At 37.5% G+C, this 26696-nt stretch overlaps 1 protein-coding gene across 5 annotated transcripts in view; it reads left to right on the plus strand.

The window, feature by feature from the left end:
* Window positions 1-868: 868 nt before the first annotated feature.
* The window catches only part of cadm1b (cell adhesion molecule 1b), a 162379-nt gene continuing 136551 nt past the window's right edge, over window positions 869-26696 (plus strand). The window contains exon 1 of one of the 5 annotated variants that reach the window (XM_056757758.1): window positions 869-951. Coding sequence is in view for 3 of the 5 variants with exons in the window: in XM_056757759.1 (XP_056613737.1) it covers window positions 17520-17595 (76 nt within the window). In the remaining 2 variants the exon portion in view is untranslated. Of the gene's footprint in view, window positions 952-17504; window positions 17596-26696 lie in introns of those variants that run through there. The other 4 variants (XM_056757757.1, XM_056757759.1, XM_056757755.1 and 1 more) reach the window with 4 other exon arrangements.

The raw sequence follows: 26696 nt of genomic DNA on the forward strand, positions 1-26696 counted from the left end.
GCTATTGTGTTTTCTGATTTGTCATTTTGATTTTGGGGTTTCTATTTTGCTTTTAGATTTGTTTTTAGTTTTGCGATTTGTTGTTTTGTTTTGCTCCGCCCTGCCACCATAGTTTTTTTTACAGAAGAGCTGTATTTTGATGTTCGTGACAGTTAACGATCACAGTGTCGTCTAGGCAACTAACGGCTAATTCCGTTTCGCGGCAATATGTACCTGTACGTCCGGTTTTGTAACGCACGAACATGTATATTTTTCAATAACAAAAGCAGTACATACTTTAAGGGCATAGGCGAATGCGGACGCAGTATTTGCTTTTCCTTGCTCAGCGTTGCTCTCAGATTGATCCTGAATCACACCTTCAGACACCTGTGGAGAAGTTTTAAGCTAATTTAGCAGCTTTAAGAATTCGGGCTCAGGGCCCTGTTTCAAAAACTTAGCCGCTAATACTCTCACTTTTCAGATTTAAATTAGACCAATTTACCTTTTATGTAACTGACTTCAAGACGAAATGACTTGAATAAAAAAAAGAGAGATGACTAACTTGTAAGAACAGTCTAAGTAGTGTATGCAACCGACCCCAGAAGTTGATGTCTTGACTTATTCACAAATTTGAGTGGCATAAAAACACAAGATGGCGCCATTGCTGACTGTTATTTACTAGTCTCGAATTGTTGTTCCTTCACACAAAACGAAAGACCGACTGTGCGTTAAATTACTGTATTGTGATTATTGTAAGTATTGTAGCGTTAATTTAAATAAACAATTAAACAAATTGTTTACATTTATTATAAAAGTATCTTTTGAACTTAAGGATAATGCTGAACGATTTCGCTATTCACCATGATGTCACGGAAGTGGGCGGGCGCTGCTGGATCCTATCAAGGCTTGACTTTTTCTAATTAGTTGTAACAGGAGGAGAACTTTCATCGATGAACAACGTCTGAGTTTACGGTAGGCCCGTCTTTCAGTTTTAATCATTGGGAATTAAATGTGCTACGGAAAAATGAACCATTTGTTCACTTCATAGCCTGTAGCACCTGCCCAGCGTAGACCTGTAAACATCAAAGATGGCGACTCCCACTCGATGCGCAAGTTCACTGATTAAATACTAAATAACTGACATCAGCTTGCAGACCAACACTAGTCACACATAGACCACAAAACTCCGGTCCCAGATAGTCAGGAATGACATTGCTCTTACCTCCATCTCTACCAGTGTACCAAAATGTGATTCCTGTCGAGATTTTGGATCCTTGTTTCTGATTGGTCCTACACTGTGAAGGCTGCCTTTATACTCCAAAATCACATCAAATCCTCACCAAATGACGTCATCAAACCATTTTATGGATTTAGTTGCCACATGGATACGTTTTTCAGAAACATTATCACTATTTTGTATATCTTTCTTTTTAATTATTATCCTATAAATACATTGTTTTTAATAAAGAGCCTTGAGGTTCCAATGTACAGTAAAGACGTTTTCATCTGCAATAACATAAACAAATGTAAATATGTGGCCTAAAGTAATTCCAGGGAGACCTCCGCAAAGTTTTAATGTAAATTGTAGTTTTAATTTTATTTAATACTATTAAAATGTAATGGTAAAATATCTACAATAAAATATTAAATTGAATACAAATTAATAGTAATATAAATTTAATATAAAATAAATTCTTATATTATATCCAAACACAGACCACAAGTTAACTTCGGGCTAGGCGTCCGTCCGATGAAACGACTATAAACAGTAGCGACGTTTTCCTTTTAGTCTATGTGTTTGTGCTTAAAGATATGGGTGATGGGTAACAATGTGAGTTGCCAATAGCCCATTTTTGTTTTGGCGACAAATGCTCATCAGAGTTCAGGAAGTTATTTTATAGAGATAATGCACAAGCCTACAGGGGCAGATCATCAAACAATTAGAAATAGGATCCGAAGCCACAATCAAGCAGAATGGACACTGCACAGAGATGTCGACAATATCAAAGAGAATTATTGATATCCGTCCCAGCTTTTATCCGGTAGAAAAGGTGGTCATCTGCTGAATACTTGATCAACAATGAGAACTTTTGAACTCGTCAGCTTTGGTTTGATAGTTCGTTTAAATACAGGCACAAAAAAGCTATTTTGTCTATTTTTGTGTTGTAAGGAAAAAGTGTAGGCTTTTTTTAGAAATGCTCTTATAGGCTATGCCTCATATTCTTATTTTGTATAATTTCCAAGTATGCTGTTACTTTGTCAAATTATAAATTTTTGAATTAATAATTAAATTAATCGTGGGGTCATTTTGGCATACATTAAATACAGTAGTAGCTATGAAATTAGCCTTGGCTGTGGGGTAATACAGGGCAATAACAAAGTCAGCAGTATTACAGCATTATTAAATTTCACCTGCTTTAAAATAAGCTTCAGAACAGAAAGGCACGCACCCTTCCCAATATCAGAACTATTCCAATGCCTTAGAAACTTGTTTGCTCAGAGCAAGCCATGTAAACTGCAGTCTAATTATGCAATTTCTCACAAAATGTCATAGTTGCCCATTTCATAAAGTTTGACAGCTCTCAGATAATTACATAATGTGACAAATTTGATCATTACCCAGAGAAAATTAAATTCTGTGCTAGGGCGCATTAAGCATGGCAGCCTCGCATGGCCTTTCTGAGCAGTTGCTGATCTGCCATGCAGTACCCTAATGCTCAACATTGTGCCAAATTGGAAATGACAGCGGGCCCGAGATTCCACCGTTGAATTTTAAAACCACAAGTATCCTGGTGGAAATGAAAGGGAGACTTATCTCTCTCTATAACTGTCATCACTCGTTTCTAATAAAATCACCCAAAGCATTTGACTTGCAGAGTGATGCAGAATCAACCTACAACCTACTGTGTATGCTTACCTTTTGTCCGACTTGTTATGATTGCCTCGAGCACTGAATAAAAAACGTTTTTAATATTTCTTTCAACATGTGCAAGCCCATTTCTTTCATACAATAAAATGACCTTAGGTAAAACGTAACTGCTTTTCTTGGGACTCCTAAAGGATGGGAATCAACAATTGACCTTGCCATTTCTTTTTAAATCCAAAATACACAAAAATATGTTCTGGGTTATATTTGTAAAAGGAATGCACAAACTGTTAATAAAGGATTATAACAATTAAGGTCACATGGCTATTAAAGCCCTTTGGTTTAATACTCCATTATGAATATACCACAGGGAAGACTCCGTGTTAAAGTAAGCACACCGTGCTTCTTGATATTTTATTAAGTCTTAATATTTTGTCACACTTTTGTATTCATGTTCGCCAGTAATATCCTGGCTTTTGTCAGTAGGTGGCATTTTAAACCGAGGGTAACGGTGACATTACAAATTCAGTTTTTTTATATCAAGACATTTTCTCAAAATACAAATTTTGGACCAACCATATCATTTATTAGAAAAAACACGTAACATGAGCATACAGTATACACAAAGAGATAACCTTCAAAAAGGTATCTCAAGGTAGCTTCTAACAAGACATTCACACAATGGCATTGAGTTCAGCTCACTGATTTCTCGATTGTATTCTTAAAACAAGCTGCATCAAATCATCCTTTCCAATTAATGCTTCAAGAGTTTCAGGCTTGAGATTTTGCTGTATATTGTTGTGACACTGGGAGGTTGCGAGTCTGTTTCTTATGTCCGGAATTTCTTGCGAAAAAAAAATGCAGCTGAGAAGCAGTTTCCTTTATATATATCAAACTGTTTAGAAAGTGAATGCTCTTAGCCAGCCTAATATCCTCCTTTCAAAGCTCTTCTAAAGGTGCGCTCCGTGAACGTCTCACACATTTCTGCCTGATTATTGGATAGATTCTGCTGCGAATAGATTAATAGTAGACCTATCCACGGTTCGCTCTGCAGTATATGATTGGCAGGTCGGTGCAGAAAACCCCAGTTAAAATGGTCTCGAGGGTATGAAGAGGAACTTGTTACATCCAAATTGCCAGAGGATTGCAGTTCTGCTTTGTGAGCCATGAAGCTAATGTTTATCTCTGGGCCAGACACAGTCAGCACAGTGTAATGAACCACACAGTATTAAAATGCCTCGGCGAGGTGAAGCTTAGTAGTCTGATTTGATAGTGTAAAATATCATTTAATTTGACTGTATTACATGTTGTATAAAATGTCTTAGATGTATGAAGGCATAAAAGTGAGTAAACATTCTTTTCATAAAACATTTTACTAGGATGATATTTCATTTCACGCGCCTTTAGAAAGCTAAATTCTGATCGGTTGCAATATTCCGCATTCTGAAAATCCTCCGTAACAAAAGATACAGAGCGCATTTAGGCCACGCCCACACCGCAGGGGAAAACAATGCAACCCTCTTTATTGACTTTCTATTGCGGGAAGCTGCCTCCTTGTCAATTCTGACTGCCTGACAAAAACAGAACAATGTCGAAAAGCTGCTGTGTGTCAAGATGTGAAGAAAACAAGTTACAAAAAAACACAACTAAGTTTTTAAAAGCTACCGGACCATAAAAGCCAGACCTTAAGGAGAAAAACGTGGAAACAGACAATGAGAAGTTAAGCATCAGCAGAAAGAATAGGTCAATTTTGGAATCCTGACAAACTCAGTATGCCGAACGATACGTGTGCAGTAAACGTTTTGTCACTGCTAATTCAAATATACAAATGTAAGTTTTATATAGTGTATTTCTAAAGCTCTGAGCTGTTGCATTTAACCTGTATGCAACTTTTTAAAATGTGGATTAAAGCATAAATTTGGACCGCACCACTGGTTTATGCACGCCTATGTGTATGTGAGGAATCAAAGCGGACGTCTGATTGAGTGACAGATGCATGCTTTGCAGAATCAGATCCAGAAACAACGTTAAAGATTGCCGTGTTAAAGGTACTGTTTGTAGAAATCGCAGCTAGAGGGCGCATGGTCAAAACAACAACAATAGCTTGATGACGCTGTGTAGAAGCGTGGAATGATGGGATATGTTGTATTCAACTCAACCGCTGATGTACCGCTGATGCATCAATCAGATGGGAACGAGAAATCATGTTAGTGGAAGACGTTAAGTAATAAAGTTTTATAAATGTTGCGTTTGATGAAATCATTTTATTGCATTATAATGAATTAGACCCGAGTGATGTAAGGTTTAAAACTAAATTGTTAATCATATATGTTACAGTAATTGTCCAATTCGATGGTGTGATAACACTGCGCAGTTTTAAGTGTTCGAATCAATCACAGTAAAAGTTATTTTGAATGTACCCACATCATTTGCAACGGACCTAGACGGACCGATGTTACAAACTACTTCCGCATACTGACGTCACGCGGTTGCTACATAAGTAAAGGCGGTAACAAAAGGGAAACGGGATATGACGCCCTAAACGGCCCGGTCCACGGTTTAGAATGGCGATTTTCTTATGCCTTGTTTATTCACGCCCTTGGCTCCGCACTGTGAGTCTCCCCTGATCCCAAGTGGGTTTCCTGAATGGACAAGGCGTTTATGAGTTAAGAATGGGAAACATAAGCGTTCCTTCGTGATCGCATTCAGGCCAGGGGACCTCTGGTCGCTTGTGATCACGTTCTGATGAAAGGAAACTATTGAGTGCTACCAATTTGACAAAAAGGGGAATTACAAACTGCCCTTGTTGTAATTGCGTAGTTGGTTCCTTCTGTGAATTTGGTTCGAGACATAATGTTAAGTTACACATCAGCACCATTCACAGTTTTCGCACGGCATTAGTATTATCTGGAGACCTCCAGTGATTTATAAATGACCTCCCGCACATCATAACGTATTTCCCGGATGTGATGGCAAGGCTTTGAGTATAGTTTGTATTGCCTATAATTGTATTGTGTTTAATGATATATTACCATACCTGTCAGCATTTGAGAACAGTGATCCCGAAGCGGAAGAAAGATTCCAGAAACGTTGTTTTGGAAACCATTTCACATTCTTCCGGATGCAGGCCGGGGCTGTGTTTACTTACCCGAACACAGAACTTAGATAGTGTGGTTGTAGCTGCTATAAAGCTGCTCAGATAGCATCGTGAGTAGAATTCGTCCAGTTAAGAGTTCTTCTTCCACTGAGACATTTTTTAATGTCCAAAAAACTACAAAGTGCCCCTTTAATATTTGAAAGTCAAGGAGACATCACCCAAAACGTTCTGGGCAGCACTGCTGTCCAGAGACTATATTCTTCAAACCCTGTGCTGATCTTTTAGAGTAGACACATTCTTTGATGGGCAATGGAATGAGGGTTCGACTCTCTGAATGTTAACTCTTCCTATGACAAAATCTGTTACGCATAGACTTTGAAGTGCACTTTAAATTGCTCAAACCATTATTCCTTGTCCCGCAAAATATTTGTTATTGCAGTCTCGTTTTGAAGCTGAATTGAATTGACAGTTCTCTTTTTGTACACCGTTTACCGCCTTTACATTCTATGAACCGAAGGGCCTTGTCCCGCCTGTATCTTAGCTCTACGTGACTTTATTTACTCATCACTGTCACTGCTAACTGCTTGTAATAAATGCTGCGCCCAGCTTTGTAATACTGATATATTAGTAGATATATTCTGCCACAAATCAAGTCCCGTCCGGGTCATATTGTGGTTCCTCTATTGATTCTTTTCCCCTTCTTAGAGCAGTCAATGACCACCAAGCAATAGGTAATTATCCTGCTTTTCAATTGACAAGAAGCTCAGCAATGTTCATTTAAACTGACCCTTTGTGACAGAACGTTTCTCTAATTAATATTATGCAAATACAAGAGTACATATGGCATAGGAAAGAATGGTAACGTAATTATGGATTATGATGTCTGAAGATACATAAAACTAATTTTCTTATGCAAATTAATCCAATTAAAAGTACCCAACCTTCCTTACAATCTCACTCTTTAATTTGAATTTGAATACTCTATACTTCACTCCTAAAATTAGTTAATGAACTCTTAAAACGTAGTGTTTGGAATTGGGAATACTGTGAATAGAGAGTTCATTTGTGAATGTATTAAAAAGGTGGAAGTCACCCCTTAGGCTGAAAATTAGCTTGAAAAATCATTTGCTATGTTGCTATGGCAGACATTACTTATAATGTTTTGTGAAACTGCTGCACAGTAGATACATTGATCAAATATGATAATCTGTACTGTACATCGAGGGAGACTCTACAAATACTAATGGCAGTCTTCTACTGGGGCCAAAATAAACTTTGCCACCCGAGAGTGGTATGTGAATTGAGATGTTTTAAAGGTATAACTGTTTTCTGGCAACCCTAAGACTGCATTTTGAATAATTCTTATTTTTACAAATATATTTTTCGTTTGAAAATAAAACAATATTTCAATTATCATACTTTTTTCCAAACCATTAAAACAAAAAATGTATACATATACATTTATACATTTGGCAGAGGTTTTTATCCAAAGCGACTTACATTGCATTATATCAGAGTATGTGCAATCCCTGGGATCGAACCCATGACCTTGGCATTGTTTGCACCATGCTCTGACCACTGAGCTGCTGGAAAGCTTTTATAGATCTACCTCAATCACACCGGTATATTGAATGATTTGTTACATTTATAGCCATCTAAACGCCGCTATTATCATGACATAAAGCACGGACAAATACGCTTGGTGTAACATGACAGTCATTAATCATAGAAACTAAAGTGCAGATTACATAAATATTAAACCAAACTGTGGCTTTACCCCACTCAGTTATTTGATAATGCAGTCACTGGAATAAACATATGTCTGTACATATTACGAGATCATGAAATTTACATTTCACGCAGTGTGTAATGTTCCCATGTGTGAATGTAAGCAGTCTGCCAAGTTGTGAAGCCGAAGGTGAATGAATAACAAGGTTATTGGCTTGGAAAAAAGGGAGTCGACTCTGAATCATGCAAACAAGTCGTGCCCTAGTCCGATTTGGGAACCGCCGCCGATTTACGTCACTAAAGTCCAAGCCTACGTTTTGCTAAGACTGCCTGCAAAAACTTCACTCTTCTCCCCAAACACTGATGTGTTCTAATTCGTCGGCTGCGTTCTTTGAAGGCTGCATTTTAAGACTTGCATCACAGCAGCAAAACTGAATGCTGGTAAGGCTGTCCCGATTCAAAGGCTGCTTCAAAAGGCCGTCTCATTTCGGTACGCTTCTTGTACTTATGAGGCTGCGTGCTTTGATGAACAAATACATTTTTACGTCCTCAACCTTAGAAGGTTGAAAGCCCCCAAATTGGGACGCAGCTTGTAGCTTGTGAGCCTCATTTGCAGTAGACCAATAACAGCAGGCTAGACGATCTAACCAATCAGATCAGAGTAGGCTGACAAAAAGGAGGGGTTTAGACGGATGATTCGCCGAACACAACTTTTGAGAGCAACACGCCTCTTCACTCTAAGCTATCACCAAAAAGTTCAGTTATCACACCCCATAGCATAAAGTCACCAAGAGAGAGAAACCTCCCATCCCAAGCACTTTGGGGAAAAGGAGAAGGCCATGTTTTTTACATGCATTATGTTATGCTTTGAGATGGTACTGATCAGCTCGGAGCAGGGTCGCATCAATCTGTACATCCCCATAATTAATCACTGTCTTTGTGGTTAGAAAATCGTGTTTTATCATATCGTGATTTAATCGCAAATGAAATTAATGGTTAAGCCCTAGTGCAAAGTGATTTATTTCCTCATGTTTTTTTTTATTTATTTTTTTAGGAATTGTCCATATCCATCCCATCTCAACCACATTTTTGTTTTTGTGTTTCAGTTTGATTTCCTTCTTACAGTCAGAATAACTATTTGATCTAAAGTATAATATAAGAATTGTTTTGCAGTTTGCTTTATTACTCACATAAAGCCACTTTTGCTTGCATTCAGTGCCTGGCAAGTGTTCATATTATTCCCTGGTGATTGAACTACCCTCTTCTTCTACTCTCTTCTTCCTCTGCTGGGTCTGCCTCTAAAATGCCCTATTTGTTATTACTTCGAAAGCCCTCCAATCAGAGCCCATTGTCACTCGGCCTCGGCCATCAGTTAAAATAAAACACTTAAGTGCAAACACTTCTGTCCGCCTCATTATATATCACGGATCGAGAATGCGAATGAATAATTAATACACTTATCAGTCCAGCTTAAAGGAAGAGACCAAACAACAACAATTCAAAAATGTGCTTGTAATCATCAACCCTGATTGCAGATTCACATAGATTTCAATCAGGAAGGTTATTTTTGGGCACCGTGGTATTTTTCTCCTATGAACTTCCTTGAACTTTGTATCTGGTCAGTTCAGAGGAGAAGGTTATGTTCAGTGCTTGTTGTTGTGAATTGTTTAATATGGGCAGTGTGCGGATAAATCAATACTCGCAGATACAACTTTACTGTGTTTGTTACTGTGCTCGTCTCCTCAATATAAAAAACGCTGCAGAACAAGAGATTCATTATTTTCACACCCATTATATTACCCCCGCAGGCTAAAACCCATTGAGAAACGCTGTATACATTATACAATAGCTAATTAGATAAGCAGTAAATACAGCGCATTAAATAAATACACTCTAGTAAAGTGTGCACATCAGTTGGACAATGGATTTTCAATTTCTTATAAATATCTTCACAGAGATCTGCTAAAATATTACAACCTTGAACAGCAGGGGAACACAAATACAGTCAATAAATACCACCACGCCTTTGATGTTGAGAGATTTCTAGACTGCATAACAGATATTACATTCAGTCACTCATGAAAGAGAAGCTGACAAGATCATAAAGACGTGAGGACACGCATGGCGATCAGACACGGCGCTTTATTTTGTTCTATCAGGGAATGACTCACTGGATCTGACAGAGTGGTCCACTTTAATACAAGACTTCAGTTAGAGGAACAGACTGGTAAAATGGGTTTGTTTCACTTTGGGCCAATCAATGTGCTGTGTAGTTTATCATTGTGACCGTCATCGCCATTGAAGCTATTTCTATCTTAGCACTCACACAAACACATTAATACACTGTAAAAAATTAAGAATTTTACTGTTCTTTTTTTTCATGTATAATGTCCATAAAATGTATCGTTTTATTAACAGTTTTTTCATGTATTTTTATATACGGTCAAAAAACCCGTCTAATTACTGCACTTACTTTGAAAAAAAAAAAAACGGCACTTTTACAAGAAAGACTGGAAAACATGTCATTTTAATAGGATAAAATTTACCTTGCACAGAGGGAACCTGAGTACACACGCATTTGAACGTTTATTGTGGTTCATTTTGTAAAAATAGATAAAGTCCCAGTGAAATTAAAATTGAGAGTTCTTATTTTTTTCATGAAATATTGTAGCTTATATAGTAAATAGCTTATCAATGTGGGTCATTTTCTTTTTAAAATTCATGCACCCTCATAATCTTCAGATAAAATCTCAATATGCACTTCCACCTTAAAACGACTATCCATCTTAAATTCCGTGAATTTGACGGCTTGGCGGGAGCATTGGCCGTTAACTCCTCCCCTTCTTCTGTCAGTCTGCTGCCAGTTTCATTTCAAAATCAATGCAACAGCTGTTTTTACACATCCAATCAATTAGCAGTGAAAGTGCAAGCGACACCAAAATGTCCTTTTCTCTCGGAAATATGTAAGAATACGGAAGTAAAAACAATCACAACTTCTGGTTCACGGGGAATTTATAGCTTACAAACTGATATCACCCTTGTGAAAAAGCACATGCCTGTGTAATATTTGGTTAGCATAATGTCTGGTTGGACAACACTCAGCTGCAATAAACGCTGGTACACACCACCTATAGTTTGATAGGAGCTTGTCATCTCTGTGGTGTAGTTTTGGGCCTATGTTTACGCAGATTGCTAAAATTCAAGGATGAACTGCATATTTTCAGGTCCTGCCACATCATATCTATTATATTGAAGTCTGGATTTTGACTTGACCACTCCGATATTTAGTTTCATTTCAGTCGATTGCATGTGAGCTCGATTCTGTGTTTATTGTCATCTTCAGTCTGCATCATTTAATTACGATAAACCATTTGTGACCCTGGACAACAATCTTATGGGTCAATTTTTCGAAATTGACAGTTTTTGATTCCTTGAAAGCTGAATAATTACGCGATCAATTGATGTATGGGTTGTTAGGATATGATAATATTTGGCGGAGATATAACCGTTTAAAACTCTGGAATTTGAGGGTGCAAAATAATCAAAATATTGAGAAAATTGAAGAGGCACTGTTACTGGCCATCCACTAACAAAAATAAAGTTTTGATATATTAAGCATAGGAAATTTACAAAATGTCTTCATGGAACATGACCTTTACTTAATATCCTAATGATTTTGGGCATAAAAGAAAAATCGCTAAATTTGACCATACAATGTATTTTTGGATTTAACTAAAAATGTTCCCCTGCTACTTAAGACTGGTTTTGTGATCCAGGGTCACATATATGCCTTTGGCAAAACCTTTTAAAAACCATTTTAAAAATCAAGATTTTATTGCTTCTGATTCTTTTTAAATACACTTTTAGGATTAGAATGTAAGTGAGAGGAGATGTCCAACAATACCTTCACAATTTCTGACCCGTTTTGAATAGTACTGTTGAGTTACGCTGTAATAGTCGTCGTACAGTAGTTTCGCGTGAGTAGTCGTTGTCATTCCTTCATTTTCCAAGTAGATATTTATTCTTTATTTCGTATGCAATGTTTACTGTATACTTTCATTTATTAATTCAGTGCAGCATCACTTACTCAATTTGAATAATGCAGTGGGGCGTAACTAAACTCCGCCCACTCCGGTGTTCATGCTTGTCAGAGGAGATGGTCCAACAACACCTCAGCAATGTCTGACCAGTTTTGAATAGAACTGTTTTGCTCCATTGAGTTACGCAGTCGTCGTAGCAGCACCAAAGTAAAAGTTGCAGTGGGAATTGAAACTATGACTTTGGCTTGATGTAATTAGCATCTACTAAATTTGAACTATGAGAGCACCCCAGGCACAGAGGGTTAGATGTTCTCTTTTGTCTAAATCATAATAACAACTTATTTTTCTTTGATAAGTTGTTTGGCAAAAACATAATGTACCATTCTGTTGCTTCCAGCACGTTTCACTGGATGTATGATGCTCTTGAAGATGAGAAGCACTGTAAACTTTTTTGTTATTTGCTATGTGTACCTGTAGGAGCTTTGTGGTGACTGTTCTCTCATATAACGGTTCTCTAAATGTGGTTTTAGACTCAACAGGGCTGGTTGCAGGAAAACCTATCTTGTTTAAATCTAATTATCAACTAAAACTTTGTTAATTCCTGTTTTTCACATTGCCAAAATAGGTAATTGGTGACTTTTTTTAAATAAAAATATTCTTTGTTTTTTGGGTTATCTTAATATGAAATTTGATTAGATGATATTATCTATGAACTATTCCGTAAAAAAATATTGCAGTAAAGTGGACCTCAGTAATTTCATTACTTTCATGGCACTGCATCTATTTGCAGTATTCCTTTCTTTCTTTTTTAAGTATTTAATAATTTGTTATTCCTTATGTTATGTTTACTGTATACTTTAAATAATGCAGTGGAGCATGACCGAACTCCACCCACTTGCGATGAATTGTGGGTAATATCAGCCGTTTGAGTGTTCATGGATTTAAACTTCACTGGGTACTTTGAAATTGCTTGTTTCACTTACAATGTACAATGTATGACCTTCTTTCTGCTGATGAAAACACAAAAGAAGATATTTTGAAGAAAGTTGGTAACCGAACAGCGCAGGCACCCATCAACTAATATTGTATAGACACAAAACCAATGCAATTGAATGTGTGCTGTTTAACAACATTCCTCAAAATATCTCTTTTTGTGTTCTGCAGAAGAAAGATGGTGAGCATTTTTGGCTGAACTATCCCTTTTAAATATAAGGTATATTTTCTAAATGCCCACTTTATACACTCGTCATTCAAAGTAATATTCCTTTAGACTTTGATAGAGTTTCTGTCAGTGTTTGTGTAAAGGGCAGTCCCAAGCCACAGCGAGCTGCTCCTACATTGCAACATTGATGGAGAACTCTGTAAGCGAGGATGATCTGAGGCAGCGATTTGAAACCGCCCCAATGTATCTGTGTTTTTTTTTCACGCGTCCCTCCACATCTATCGCCAAGGCCTGATAAATTGCTTAATGCCTTTTAAATCTGCCACTGCCACCGCATTAATACGATGGGCAAAAGGAAATATGTGGCACCCCGGCATGAGGAATTTATGAGTTTTGTCAGCATTCATTACGGCCATAGCCTCAAGGCAAAACAAAGGGAATTCAACTGTCTTGGCTCTCCGTTTCTCTTGCGGTTCCCCGGAGAGTTCAATGGCACACAGCGGTCACCTGCACACACAAACATACACACACGCTCACCGTTAGATAGGATTTGCGGTTCAGTGGTCTTATGTGCCACGGAGATCAGGCTGAGCTGTGACCAGCCTGCACTGCAGGGAAGCTTCAATCATCCAATATACCGTCACAGGATTCCTTGTTTTTTATGATTTATGTTGAGCCCGTGAAAAATCTCAAAGTTTTATCGGACAGTTTTGTGTGTTTGAGTGTATGAAAAGTTAAATAAGAAGACTATATGTCAAACGGATAGTCCTGGTCCTTATGCCATGGTTCAGATATGTTACTGCATAGCTGTTGGTTATTTTTGTTTGCATATTTTTTTTTATTCACTTCTTTATTATGCGGTGATATAGTTAAGGCAAGTAATAAGACTTTGTTGTAAATATGGTCCGATTTAGTTGAATGTGCACGCCATTTACAATCTCTCATACCTTATTGCTTATTTTAACACAGTAAACACTGTACACAAGAAGAAACTAGACAGCAGAATACACAGAAAGCTTTTCAGTGTGTTGCAGACAAAACGTAATTTATTAAAAATGCCTGGGAACGCACAAAATAAAGTATGAAAAAAGTAGCAACAATCCGTCGGGAAGGTATGACACGGTGCTTGTTATCTTGCTGTTATACAATATCTCGTCACAGCGCTTGCTACCTTTAAGAACGTTGGAGTTGGCAGCCTGCCACGGATAATGATATCAAAAGCAAATTTGATGCGTGGAATTCAATCGTTGGCGAGAAAACTGGCTGGGAGATTAAAATTAGCTTCTAAATGCTATCTGTGGCTGCAATAGAATGAGGATTGACGTGAAACACTTAGAAAAAAAGATGCAAATAGATTGAGCAATTAGATGGCATTTTGTCTGCTCGGCTACTTGTACTGCCATGGCAATACAGACAGGGCAGATGATGCACTACAGTCTTCCAATCCCCTGAACTTCTCGCCTGTAATATTTCTGTGTGTTTTCTGTTTTTTCACTAAACTGTTTGCTCCGTTTTTGTTGTTGAGAATTATATTTAAGGTTGAGTCAGAGAAGACTTTTTGGTTAGGATAAGCTTTGGTGTTCCAGTTAAGAAATTGTTGAATGTCATTTTGTAAATGTCATCTATGATTCAGCCTATTTGTTATACTTAAGGATGTTACTGCTGGGTATAAAGAAACACTCAGCCAAAATGCTGCAACCTTGAACTTAAACTCGAATAAATTAGTGCTAGTTTAAAACTGGATGTGGGATAAAAACATTTTGATGTCTTCTGGGAACAAATAACCCTTATAATCCCTGAAATAGTTTGCAACATTTTAGAACCTTCAACATTAGTTTCTTTTTTAAATCATCCTCTTACAAACACAATACCACAGCTATGAAAGTAAATGGTGTAGACACTTTAGTAATTTACTACACTGTAAAAATAATCTGTAAAAAAACGGGAAAAGTACTGGCAGTTTATTACACAGGCTTTTTAAAGGAAATTTTCCTTTAATTGACGGTGTGCCCACAGTAAAAAAATATCTGTTTTTTAAAGATTTTTTAAACGGTATAACTACTGCAAAAATGTTTACTTTTTCTATTATTTTAAAGTTGTTGTTTAAAAAAAAAAAATCTGTGCTTTAATGGTATGCCTACAATAAAAATTAGGACAATTTCACAAATTTAATGGTAAGCCAACAGTATAAAAACGGAAAATGCATTTATATCTGTAAAATAACGGAAACATCACTGGCAGCTCACTGACTTTCCCCTGTAATTAAAAAATGGACAAATACTGTTAATTTATGGTTTACCTACAGTAACACAAAACCCATTTTCTTACAGTATACATAAGTGTAAAGAAATGTTAGTTAACTGTGTGATGATTATATTTATACTTATTACAAAAGCGTTGTAATAATAACAGATTCTTTAATGATTACAAATTATTTGCAATTTAGTATACTAAATTACTTACTGCATCATATTACTAACCACGGTTCTTTATAATACTATTCAACTTGGACTGTAGCCAAAGCATGCTGATTTTAATTTACATCTATGCATTTGACAGATGTTTTTATATTAAGAGGAATGTAAGCAACTGAGATTTCTGGGGCACCATTGACTACCATATTATAAAAACTTTTTGAATTAGAACAAGACATTTTGAAGAAACTAGGAAAGCAAACAGTTCTGGAGCACATGTGAGTGCCATTTTTTGATTACCCCAAAAATCTCAGCTGCTAACATTCTTCTAAATGTATTTCAGCAGAACAAATACATGTATAAGGGTTTGGAACTATATAGGGGTAAATCATGACATAATTTTAATTTTGGGGTAGAGTATTCCTTTAATGTGCTAGTCATTTTTATCAGTATGCGTGTCTCGTGAGGATCAAACCCATAACCTTTACATGGCTAATGCAGTAATCTACCAGTTAATCTAAACTACTAGTTTGGTTTTGCTTTCACCTGAAAATCTAGTGATAACTACTGAAAAGTTATTATGGTTTTACAATATAATTACATATTAGGTAGGTCAACTAGCATTACATTGATCATATTGAAGTTATTGAATGGCTAGGCTAATTCTAGGGGTACTAAATAATTACTATGAACAGTGCACTTAATATGTAATTATTGAACCACTTGTTAATACATTTTTGTATTGCCATGATTAAAGTATCCTGTAACACATACACTACTATATCTAATGTAGTGTGGTTGAACAAAATACACTTAAAATGTGATGTTAAAATTTGTACTTCAGACAGTCGAAAACGGAATGCTTAAGATTTAATTTGCATTAAGATAACTTACAGTGACTGACAGGTTAATGCGGTAGAATGCAACCGAAATGATTGCTCTCATAAATCACTACAAATACTCATACACAGATGGATGAGTGTTCAGCCTGATTTATGGGTGAGCAGCTGGACAACTGCAATGACATTTTTCCCCCATATGTTTGTTGTGATGTCTCTTGTGTTTGTTGTTCTACTCCTTTAAACAATTTGATTGTTTTATTCTTTCAGTAGCCCGTACCTGCGCTTACGATGTTTTCTGTAAATATAATAAACATATAGACATATTGGTAATGATAAACATTTGAAGGTATAGTTCACTGTGAATTTTGAGACTTTTTTTCCACTCTTGAACACAGGGGGCGCTGTTTGTGTGTGAAACCATGATAGATGCCGCATTCTAGCTCTCCGGGCACGTAGACGCGACCGCCATCTTGGAACGGTCCACTGACGTCACTCACAGTTTGCTATAATGCCAAAGCATTGTGGAGCCATAGCTGTGCATTATAATTCCCGGAGAATTGGATACCCTTTCGTTGCTGTCATGTGTAAGTGTAGGAAATATAACGTTTGAGTTTACACAACAACAAATATGTTTTCATAATCATACACAGTCATCTTTCTCTCGGTGTTAACGGACCGGCTTGGCAGGGTTGCCAGATCTGCGAAACAAAATCCTTCATCACGAGCCTAACGTCTCTAGTTTAAAAAGCAGAATTTATCATTCATAAATAATATAATCATTAGATTAAAGCTATATATCATAACCCTCCCACCCCTAACCTGTGAATAAAACGAACCGGAACAACATTCCCAAAGTAACCCAATTCCAAAGGAAATCCGCGGACTTGGCAACACAGACCGGCTCGCACCGTTCCAATATGGCGGACGACCTACGTATACCGGCCCATAGAAACAGACCCTAATGCGTCATCTAGTTTTGATATCTCTGTGTGAACGTTGTGATTTTCAGCATGCGCCAATACCTCGAGACAGTCACATTTGACCAATTCCTACATTTTGTACATTGAACAATATATTGAACAAATTGTGAACTTTCCTAAAGCCATTGTACGAACACATTTAAATTCAGTCCTAACTTCAGAGATGTTGTTTCCATAGCCAGTGTTATCCCAATTTGTCATAGATGGCATAACGTTTTAAAATACACGAAAGGTAAACCTTTGAATCACTTTTTGTATTTGCCATGTGACAGTGTTTGCAGTAGAATTGCACATTTTGTGCGCGGGTGCGCGCGTATGTGCCCGTGTTTACTCCCTCCCTTCTCCGCATCTCATTATCCCGCGAGCGTCTCTAGGTGATTTAGCACCGCCAGTCTGAAGCAGGTGTTCAACATGGCGATCTCGGGATTCGGATCTCACTCTAATTCACTCTTTTTCTGCGCGATTTTAGCAACGTTTCTTCATAAAGGTAAGACAAGCGTAGTGTGCATGAACGACAATGTGTGATGTCTTGGGCAGTTTGTAAAAACACTTGCGCATGATGCTCTCCATATAGTATTTTCTCTCAATACATTACTCTTAAACATATCTGCGTATTGAAGTGCGTGTTATAGTTTAACTCGAACAGTCTGAAGCCTTGGTATGAAGTGTTGTTAACCACGTTAGACAGTTCTGAATGATGTTTTTGGTTCTTCAGCATGAGAAAAGAACTCTCCCGATGTTTTAGGATGCATAATGTTGCTGATGCGAGGGAGTAAGTCCTTTACACTCAGCCAGAAGTCACATGTTGGATATCTAAAAACTGCAAATGCGCTCAGTGGATTTTTGTAATGTGATATAAAACAATACATTTAACGTTAGAACATGTTTTATTACCCTGAAGTAAATGCTTTTAAATGACTAACGCGCGCAGTGCAGAATAAAACAGTCCGCTTTAATTTACTTCAAACATTGCGCGCAATATCATGCATTTTTATTTCTAACTTAACATTTCTCTTCTATTTCGTGGGAGGTTTTTATGGAATCTTTTATTGTACTTGTTAATGCAATGTGGTTTTGGTACACTTACAAGATATTTGAGTGTTTTGCCATTGGCAACGCTCCTCCGTTGTACAGAGCTTGCTGCGAGATTCGCTCCGTGCGCTTCCCATCCATCAACAGGTTTTCCGCAAGTTACTGCTCCCTACTGCGCGCTGAATATGATAGCACTGTTCTGTCATACTGTACATTTTGGACTCATTTTCATATATGTTTTAAATAAATGGTTGGCGTTTCGTTCATTGTCGAAACATGCCCATGTTTAAAGCTTAGACCCAGTCATAACTGGCAGCTCACAGCGCATCGCAAGAGTTACCTGAGAGTACAGTCAGTGTGCGCACGTCAGTTTGAGACAGATCTTTGGATGATGCTGCCGCCCTACTAAAATAGCATTTTGGCGTTCTGTTGCTGTATGCGAATGTTTTTTGGACAGGGGTTTTTCCTTTACAATCTTAAAAGCCACTTAATTTAATCCTCTTGAATCCTGTCCTATATGTGCCCAATGCACTAAATCGTCTCAGATGAGTCCCTCCAACCTCTTATAGCCTATCCTCCTTTTTTTCTATACATATGATATGAAATCCTTTGTGATGTCCTGCGGTACTCAAAAAAAGATGTAATAATGATAACACGCAGTTCTATGACTGTATTAATTGAGATTTTTTTTTTTGTTTGCTCGCTGAACCTAAAGGTGATGTAGTGTTTAAAGATGATGTAGTGTAAAAAAAGTAAAACTGAATATATACTGTATAAATATATATATTGTGTGTGTGTGTGCATGTGCGTGTGTGTGCGTATGTAAATATGTATTGCTTACATTTATACAACTGTAAGTTCACAATTTGATTTAAAGCTCCACTACCGAAACAAATAAAGAAGCTAATGACCATGTAGACTGCAGTGAACAGCATGAAAAAGAACTGTAGGCCTATGTTAGTTTATCACAGCAAATATTGAGCAGTATACACATATAAATTTGCCCTATAGAACACTATACAGTTCATCCATATATATCTATAAATAGAATAAGAGATAATAAAAATTCTGATAATTCTCACAGGTCAACAATCCTATCGTGAGATAGGATATTCATGTAAATTGCCTCATGTGAAGGGTCATTTTCAGTGAGCATGACTCACAGGTATAGTCTTCATCGGTGTGTGAGGAGCCGGAGTTGTAAATATTAGAAACGCACTGCAGCTTTTGCATAATTCACGACGGCCCTTGATGAATGTTTTGGAAGATGAATGTTCTGACACTTCCCACAACAATCAGCCGTAATTTAAAATCTTCTAAAATCATGCAAGAAACCCTCTGAAACACACCCGTGCCGCAGAGAAAAGACTAGTCGAAGAATCGGAGCGCGTATGCAATGTTTGAAACCATTTGCGGTGAATTGTGTTTCTGAAATTGTCACGCTGATACTTATTTGTTTTTTTTCAAAATGGCCTGAATCCCAACAAACTGGTGATTGGCAGTACATTAAAAACGTATACCCCCCGGTGAATTCACTTTCCACAGCATAATTTTCCTTTCTATTTAAAGCCATAGAATTTATAGCTCATTAGATTTACATTATCCCTGCTTAATAGGCCTTGTGCTGATTGCTAAATAATGCACAATACTACATTATGGTCACACCAGATGCTAAAGTTGCCGAGACAAGTTTTCGTAAGAAGCGTGAAGATGATGAGGTGTTGTGAAAAAGTTAAGTTGAGCCGCACAATTAAATGTTTTTTTTTTGCCATGTCATTAAGGAACTTGACTCGGATCTTTCTTCAAAGGAGTCTTTTTAAGTTCAAAGCGCCCTTTAAAGTTATATAATTTTGACAGCTCAACAATTCTGCTTCATTTTTGTGTATTTCATTGAACAGACAGACCATATTTTAATATGGGACTGCAATCTGTTATACTGCTCCATTGAGGTTATTACATATTGCTCATCCACTTACATAACGTTCACAACAGAACCCTCTCCAGCGAGTAAACACTCGCAAGCACAGAGGAAGATTCAAAGAGCTACAAAAACCTCTCCTATCTTGCTTTTCTGTTTATACCTCTGTATTACTAAACATCAGAGCTGAAGTATCCTCTCGTCGGTACTAGACCGTAAACAAAATGATGCTTGAAGCCGATAGACTATCTCTGCTGTGAAAAGGATACTGGTGGTGAACTATGCAGCGGCACATAGTCAATTAGTTGTAACAGATTGAAGAAAACCCCAGTGGTGAGCGAATGCTTCATTCATGACACTGCTGGAGTAATGAGAGTGGAATATGATGAGGGGAGGGGGCTCCTGTCTCCAGTGATAAATATTGTCATTGTTCTCATTCTGCCCTTTCTTTCATGGACCCAGCTCATTGGGTGTCCTAGTTGGCCCGAACTGACCATAAAAAAATCAAACTGTGTTGTTTATCAGGGCACAAAGGTTTAACAGACGCAGAAGAGCTACAGAAAGCTGTGTAGCATCTTGACGGTGTTGATACAATTCATTGGTTTGTAACGTTCTTTTCATTTCTGGGATATTGTGATTGATGCAACCAAAAGTCATATTCAATTTGTAAGGGTCATTCTTGAGTTTACTAAAAAATTATTTTATCATTTACTCATCCTTGTGTCTTTTCAAACCTGTTTGAGTTTCTTTCTTCCGTAGAACACAAAATATATTTTAAATAGCGTTGGTAACCAAACAGCATTGGACCCCGTTGACTTCCATTGTATGGACACAAAACCACTTAAACGTCTCAAAATATCTTCTTTTGTCCTCCACACAAGAAAGAATCATATACATGTTTGGGGTGATACAAAGATGACAGATTAATAAAGATTTCTGGAATTTCTGTGAATGAATGAATTGCTGATTCGAATTTCCCACTTCTACATGCAAACCCATTTTTTACCTTCCCTTCCAACCACCTTTCATTTCCTGACTTCTTTTAATGAGCTCATCAATTCAAGGGGGATAAAATTAAATCATACCTCACAATTTTCTTTGTTTTGAACATCCCGTTTCAACAGTTCAACATTTTTAAAGTACGCCACGTAATGTAAGCAAAACACCTTATGAATTCCATTTCTTTAAATAATAACTTGCTGTCAATTATTTACCTTTCATCCTTTGAGATCTGTTCCAAAAAACACACATTTGGAGATCATGGCTAACTCCTCTATTGTACTGGTATGCTTCGAATCTGTTTACAAACATTGTGCTTCCCATAGACCTTTAAGAAGGTGTCTTTATACACACGTTGCGATGACCTAATTCATCTCGCCGTGCTTTGGAGTGTTGTCGTGAAAAATGTTCAGAAACATATGAACGATGACATGCCACCGAAGCTCGACGAGATGTGACCCACTTAGCCATTGATGGAACCTTTAGTGTCTCAGCATCGTCTCCAGAGACCCCCAAGTTCACTCAAGCCTTGTTTTTGTTTTGGTCTGTATAGCGTCTCTTCCTCCTCCCCTTAACCGAAAATTGATTGCGTTCTCAGAGCTTTAAAATATTTAAAGCAGAGAGGTGCGAGCTAGATAGAATCCACTGTGACATCGTGAATGCTTTCTCGAGCGTAGATCGCATCACCATCGATCAGTTGAGACGTAGAGTGGGACTCCAGCTGTCTGAGTTAGAGAGAGTGACCAATCAATAGAACATACAGATGGTGACTCAGAGGGGAGGTGCTATTCAATAGAGCTGCTAAATACCTAAGAATGTCAGGACGCTGGATATTCACAGTGGTTGATCTCATCACCTCGAACAGAACGAGGTTCTGGGACAGAAACATCTGTCTGCACAGTCATGATAACACTCGGTAAAGCGTATAGATTCTTCTTATAGAATAGTGCTTCTTGAGTACTTTTGCTTCAGGATGCTGGGCATCAAGTTTAATAAAATCAAACAGCAAAATGTATTTAAGGGGTGATTCAGCAGAAAAAAACAATCAGACTCTTTCTTTCCTTGTAAGACAAAAGAAGATATTTGATGAAATGTCTCAGTGATTTTGTGTCCACACTGTATACTGAAAGACAATGGGCGACAGTGTTGTTTGCTTACCTGCAATCTTATAAATCTTCTTTTGTTTTCTTCAGAAATAAGAAAGTTATACAGGTTTGGAGTGACATGAGGGTGAGTAGGTGATGATAGAATTTTCATTTTTGGTTGAAATATCCTTAATAGGGCAGTGCGAAATATATCGTGATTCACATTAATATCGCATGTGAAAGTCGTTTCTGAAAATGTATTCTGTGTTTTATGCACAGCTCTTCTGTGGACTACGGCTCTTTGATCAGTAGGAAGTACTGCTCGATCTTAAATCACTACAAGACTTCACCCCTAAAGCCTGGTTCGATTGACTAGTGTGAGTGCTCGCAACGCAACCACGCTCGGGCGCGGTTCACTAACTGCGCCATGGCCTGGTTGGAAGAGGTGGGCTGGAGCGTGGTTTGGTTTGGAAAGGGGGCAGTATGAGAGCAAATCGTGCCGGAGCGCAGTACTGAAAGCATGACGTAAATTATAAGAGTGTTAATTCCTCCCCGGGATTCAGCTGTCACCGTAAACCACATCTGATACACAGCACAATACAACAGGCTCGTGTTGCCACAGCCAAAACTACTCCAGATATTGTGTGTCTAACATAATGCAATGCTGTGTGTAACCATCGGCTTTATGATAATAAAGTATGGAATGTGATTTAAAAGCATAATGAGCCGTTTACTCTCGTATTGCTCTCGTATCACAATGACACAAAAAACACCTCTAATAAGCCCCAAACTGAACATTGCTAAGGATTCCGTTGTGGTGAGAGGGATCGTTTTGTTTACGTTAACCTCGAAGCAGTCGCAACGTAGTGATAAAAGCGTGCCCGGGTGTGGATGGTCAAGAGCAATGGGAGCACAGTTGAGAGCAACCGGGATATATGTGAGTACGCCCTGAGTCACACATAATCATTATAAATATACTTTATCATCATGATAATACCTGAAAAGGTTTGAAGAACAGCGATAGAATATGACCATTGCCCTTTTCCTGGGACTGTGGGTGTGTCCCAAATCACACACTTATGCACTATTCAACAGCATTTTGTGTATAGTGTGAGTATTGCGTTCACACTTAAATTTCTTAAAAAAAGAAGTTCTCTTTAAGGACCCGGATGATGCAGTTTTTCCAACCGAAGATATGAATTGTGGAACTGTGGACACTTCACGCACCCAACGGTCGCAGTTTTGCTTAAGTAACGGTTGGGAGGCGGGGCTTTCAGATGCTGCTCGAGCAAAACTTTCCTGCAGAGTGATAACGCTTCTGTCTGATGATGACTAAAGTTGTGTTGGGCAAACAGAAGAAAACTCCCTTAAATGTACATTGTACAAATTATTTTTACACATTGTGCTGTGCGAATGACATCATTCGTGCTCGTCTGGGATTCAATGGATTCAATGAGGAACAGTATTATTTAAACACTATTTTTCACCAAATTTCTAAGAATGATCATGAGGTTTGGTCACAATTATAAGCAATATCTTCTCCCCCACCCTTTGTAATGGACAGAAATATCAGCCCAAATTGTGATGAATTCAATTGATTATGATCAATTATAGTTATCTGGATCAAAGTTCATAATTTGGGGTAATCATTTAGCATTACAAGCAGGTAGCAAGAATCTGCATGGTTAGGGACTCTGGATTATGAGCATGAACTACAAACAACGTCACATGTGAAATAAAGCGTGACTTTATTACCTAGACTAGACACATATTAATCTAACATACACACACAAACATACAGTTTAACATTGGAAGAAGGTTGAAGTTGAAGCAGAGAGAAGAATAGATCATGGATTAATGGCAGTATATGATATCCAGAAGATCAATAGCCTGAACAAAACATCATTTTTTTCTCGTAAAGCACCTTTGTCAAAAGTATAAATGATGCTCTATGCATCCATTAATAAGACTTGGTATGATACTTGCATGTCTTGCCCATCAAAAGAAAGAAAGTGTCCTGATACAGTTTGTTGAGGCTCCAGTTGATCAAGGCTGGTCCTTTAAAGATAGTTCTACCCTTGTAGAGGTGGCAAGGACAGAACCAGAGCAAAAAGAAAAGCAAAACGAAAGAAGAGATAGAGATAGAGAGATACAACGAACCTGGAGAACCAAAATAAAAACCCAAGAGACTCTTCTTTTGGTCTCTTTTAAACTGTAAGGATGTCACATCCTACACACGTGACTGAACAAATCAGGAGATGACAACTCTGGAGGGAAAGTTTATTGTCTTTGTCTTTCACATGGTGTTTTGCTTAGAAGAACCTAATATAAAAAGAGTTACCGTCCGAAACACAACAAACATTAACATTAAAGAAATCACAAATGCAGCTCATAGACACCAAACATGATCTACATATCATCTTGGTTAAATGAGTGGCTACAAATCTAGTAATAGTAGCTATACACACATTCATGGATACTTTGGATTAATGTTTAAAACAGACATTACAACAAGAACATCAATAGATGGAAAGGTTATAAATAAATATATGTACATTTTAATATAAATGTATTTAGGATTGTATGTCTGTCCCCAAAGTGAGTAAAGAGAGCACATCGCCCTACAATACATTCGGTCGTAAAATATTCTTATCATGATGGTTTGTGTTTGCTTTGGTCACCAGAGATCTTGTCCTGCATGGGTGTTAGATTGGGGGTAGACCCCTGGTGACTAGCTTGCTTGTTGTTGTTATATTTAAGAAATAAAACTAGTTATTGCGTCTCTGATCGGTCTCAGTCACTACATACTCTTGGTTAGAATAAAATCGTTTAGTATTCCATTTGGGATGATACTACCCTTCTAAAATTCATACACTACATGGTTGAGTGCATAGTGCTTAGTTAAAGTACTTAGTGTATAGTATGTCATTTGGGACACAATTTATGTTTGTGTGCGTAAATTGTTCTTCTTCTGTGTCCCATATTCAGAGTTTTTGCGCAAGAGCGCCCAAAAGACATTAGAAACGCATTAGAACCCATTTATTTTTTATTTTTTTAATTCCACACTGGATCGGGTTCTTGAATAGTTAGGTTAATATTAGGTAACTTGCCACACTTTGTAGTGCACAGCCTACATAGAGTGTTGTAATGATATCTTTTGGGTAGGCATGTTGCTATAAATTGAAATTAATTTTGCTGGTGTCCGTACAGTACTCTATAACTTGTGACTTGAAAGATTCTATAATAATACACTTTCTAATACACTATCTAATACACATCTTAATTATAGTAGAATCTTCATTTATTATTTGTCATTGTTGAATCAGGACAATGCACCCATAGAAATCATATTAATTCACCCGAATCAGCCATCTATTGATCGCTGGTCCGGCGGGGGAAATGGTGTCCGTGTAATGAAGCCTCTCTGTGGTTGATTGAGGAATGGCACAGTATCAAATGTGTCAGATTGAATAACCGTAGGTCGGCAGAATTGCACGATGGGATAATTCTCTCGGCTCAGCTTTGCCTGTTGCATATGGCTTTGTTAGGCACGACGTGTTATTAATGTCATTTCACAGCATTAAGAACACAGCTGAAACCTATCCTTGCCGTCGATGTTAACTCCTGTATATGAAGCGTGCGCCTGTCTCATTCATTTAAATAGATGTTAACGTGATGCGCCACGTGTCCGTGATACAGTTCTGATAATAAACTTGTCAAGGTGTTGTAGACTGTAGAGGTGAACCATTTCCCTGTTGGAAGAAAGTTACAGGGATGTTAAGTTAATTGTATTAAAATTGTCACGTCACTTGAATAAATCAGGTTCACTTTTAAATTTCTCCACTCTGATACAAGTCTGTGATGGCTTTAAGTCTTAGATGGGATTTAAAAGATACCATTAGCTTCAGGACAGTCATATTCTGAGCCATCATACTTTGGCTTGGAATCAAAGTGTGTCTCTTTTTAAAGATCCTAGTAGTTTACTTCTCATCTATTCAATGGGGATGTTATCTCTCGCCTCTGCTCTTCTGTTTCCATCCAGAGCTGTGAGCACTTAACACAATAGCTATTTAAATTTAACTTAACAAGGTTATTGATTTGTGTAATTCAAAGGCAGAAATGTAATACAGGGGAGCACCACAACTTAAGTTAGTTTGTTGTTTTATTTGGTGTATTATAGAATTCCAAGTTAAGTAGTAAATTAGATGATAACATCATTGAAAGGGTTTGCACCACTAACATATTTCTGTTTCCAGTGTTGCTGTTTTTTTCCAGTGAAAAAAGATTTAGCATGACATAATGCATCATTTCCAGATCATATTTTAGGTTATGAATAGACCTGTTGATTTTGCTAAACGTAAACAATACTGCTCCAGAAGTAGTTTAACACTACACAAATGTTATATACAGTATATATATAGAGAGGATACAAATAGACAGCACTTTACCTGTGAGTATTTGTTTGTTTGCATTTTCGTAGTTTTAGAAAGTGAAGTGAATCGCTTTGTTTGGATGGTTGATTCACCTGTTTGTGTCTCTTATAAATAAGGTTGT

The sequence above is a fragment of the Triplophysa dalaica genome, chromosome 9, assembly GCF_015846415.1.
Source record: "Triplophysa dalaica isolate WHDGS20190420 chromosome 9, ASM1584641v1, whole genome shotgun sequence".
In the NCBI taxonomy this organism is placed as follows: Eukaryota; Metazoa; Chordata; class Actinopteri; order Cypriniformes; family Nemacheilidae; genus Triplophysa; species Triplophysa dalaica.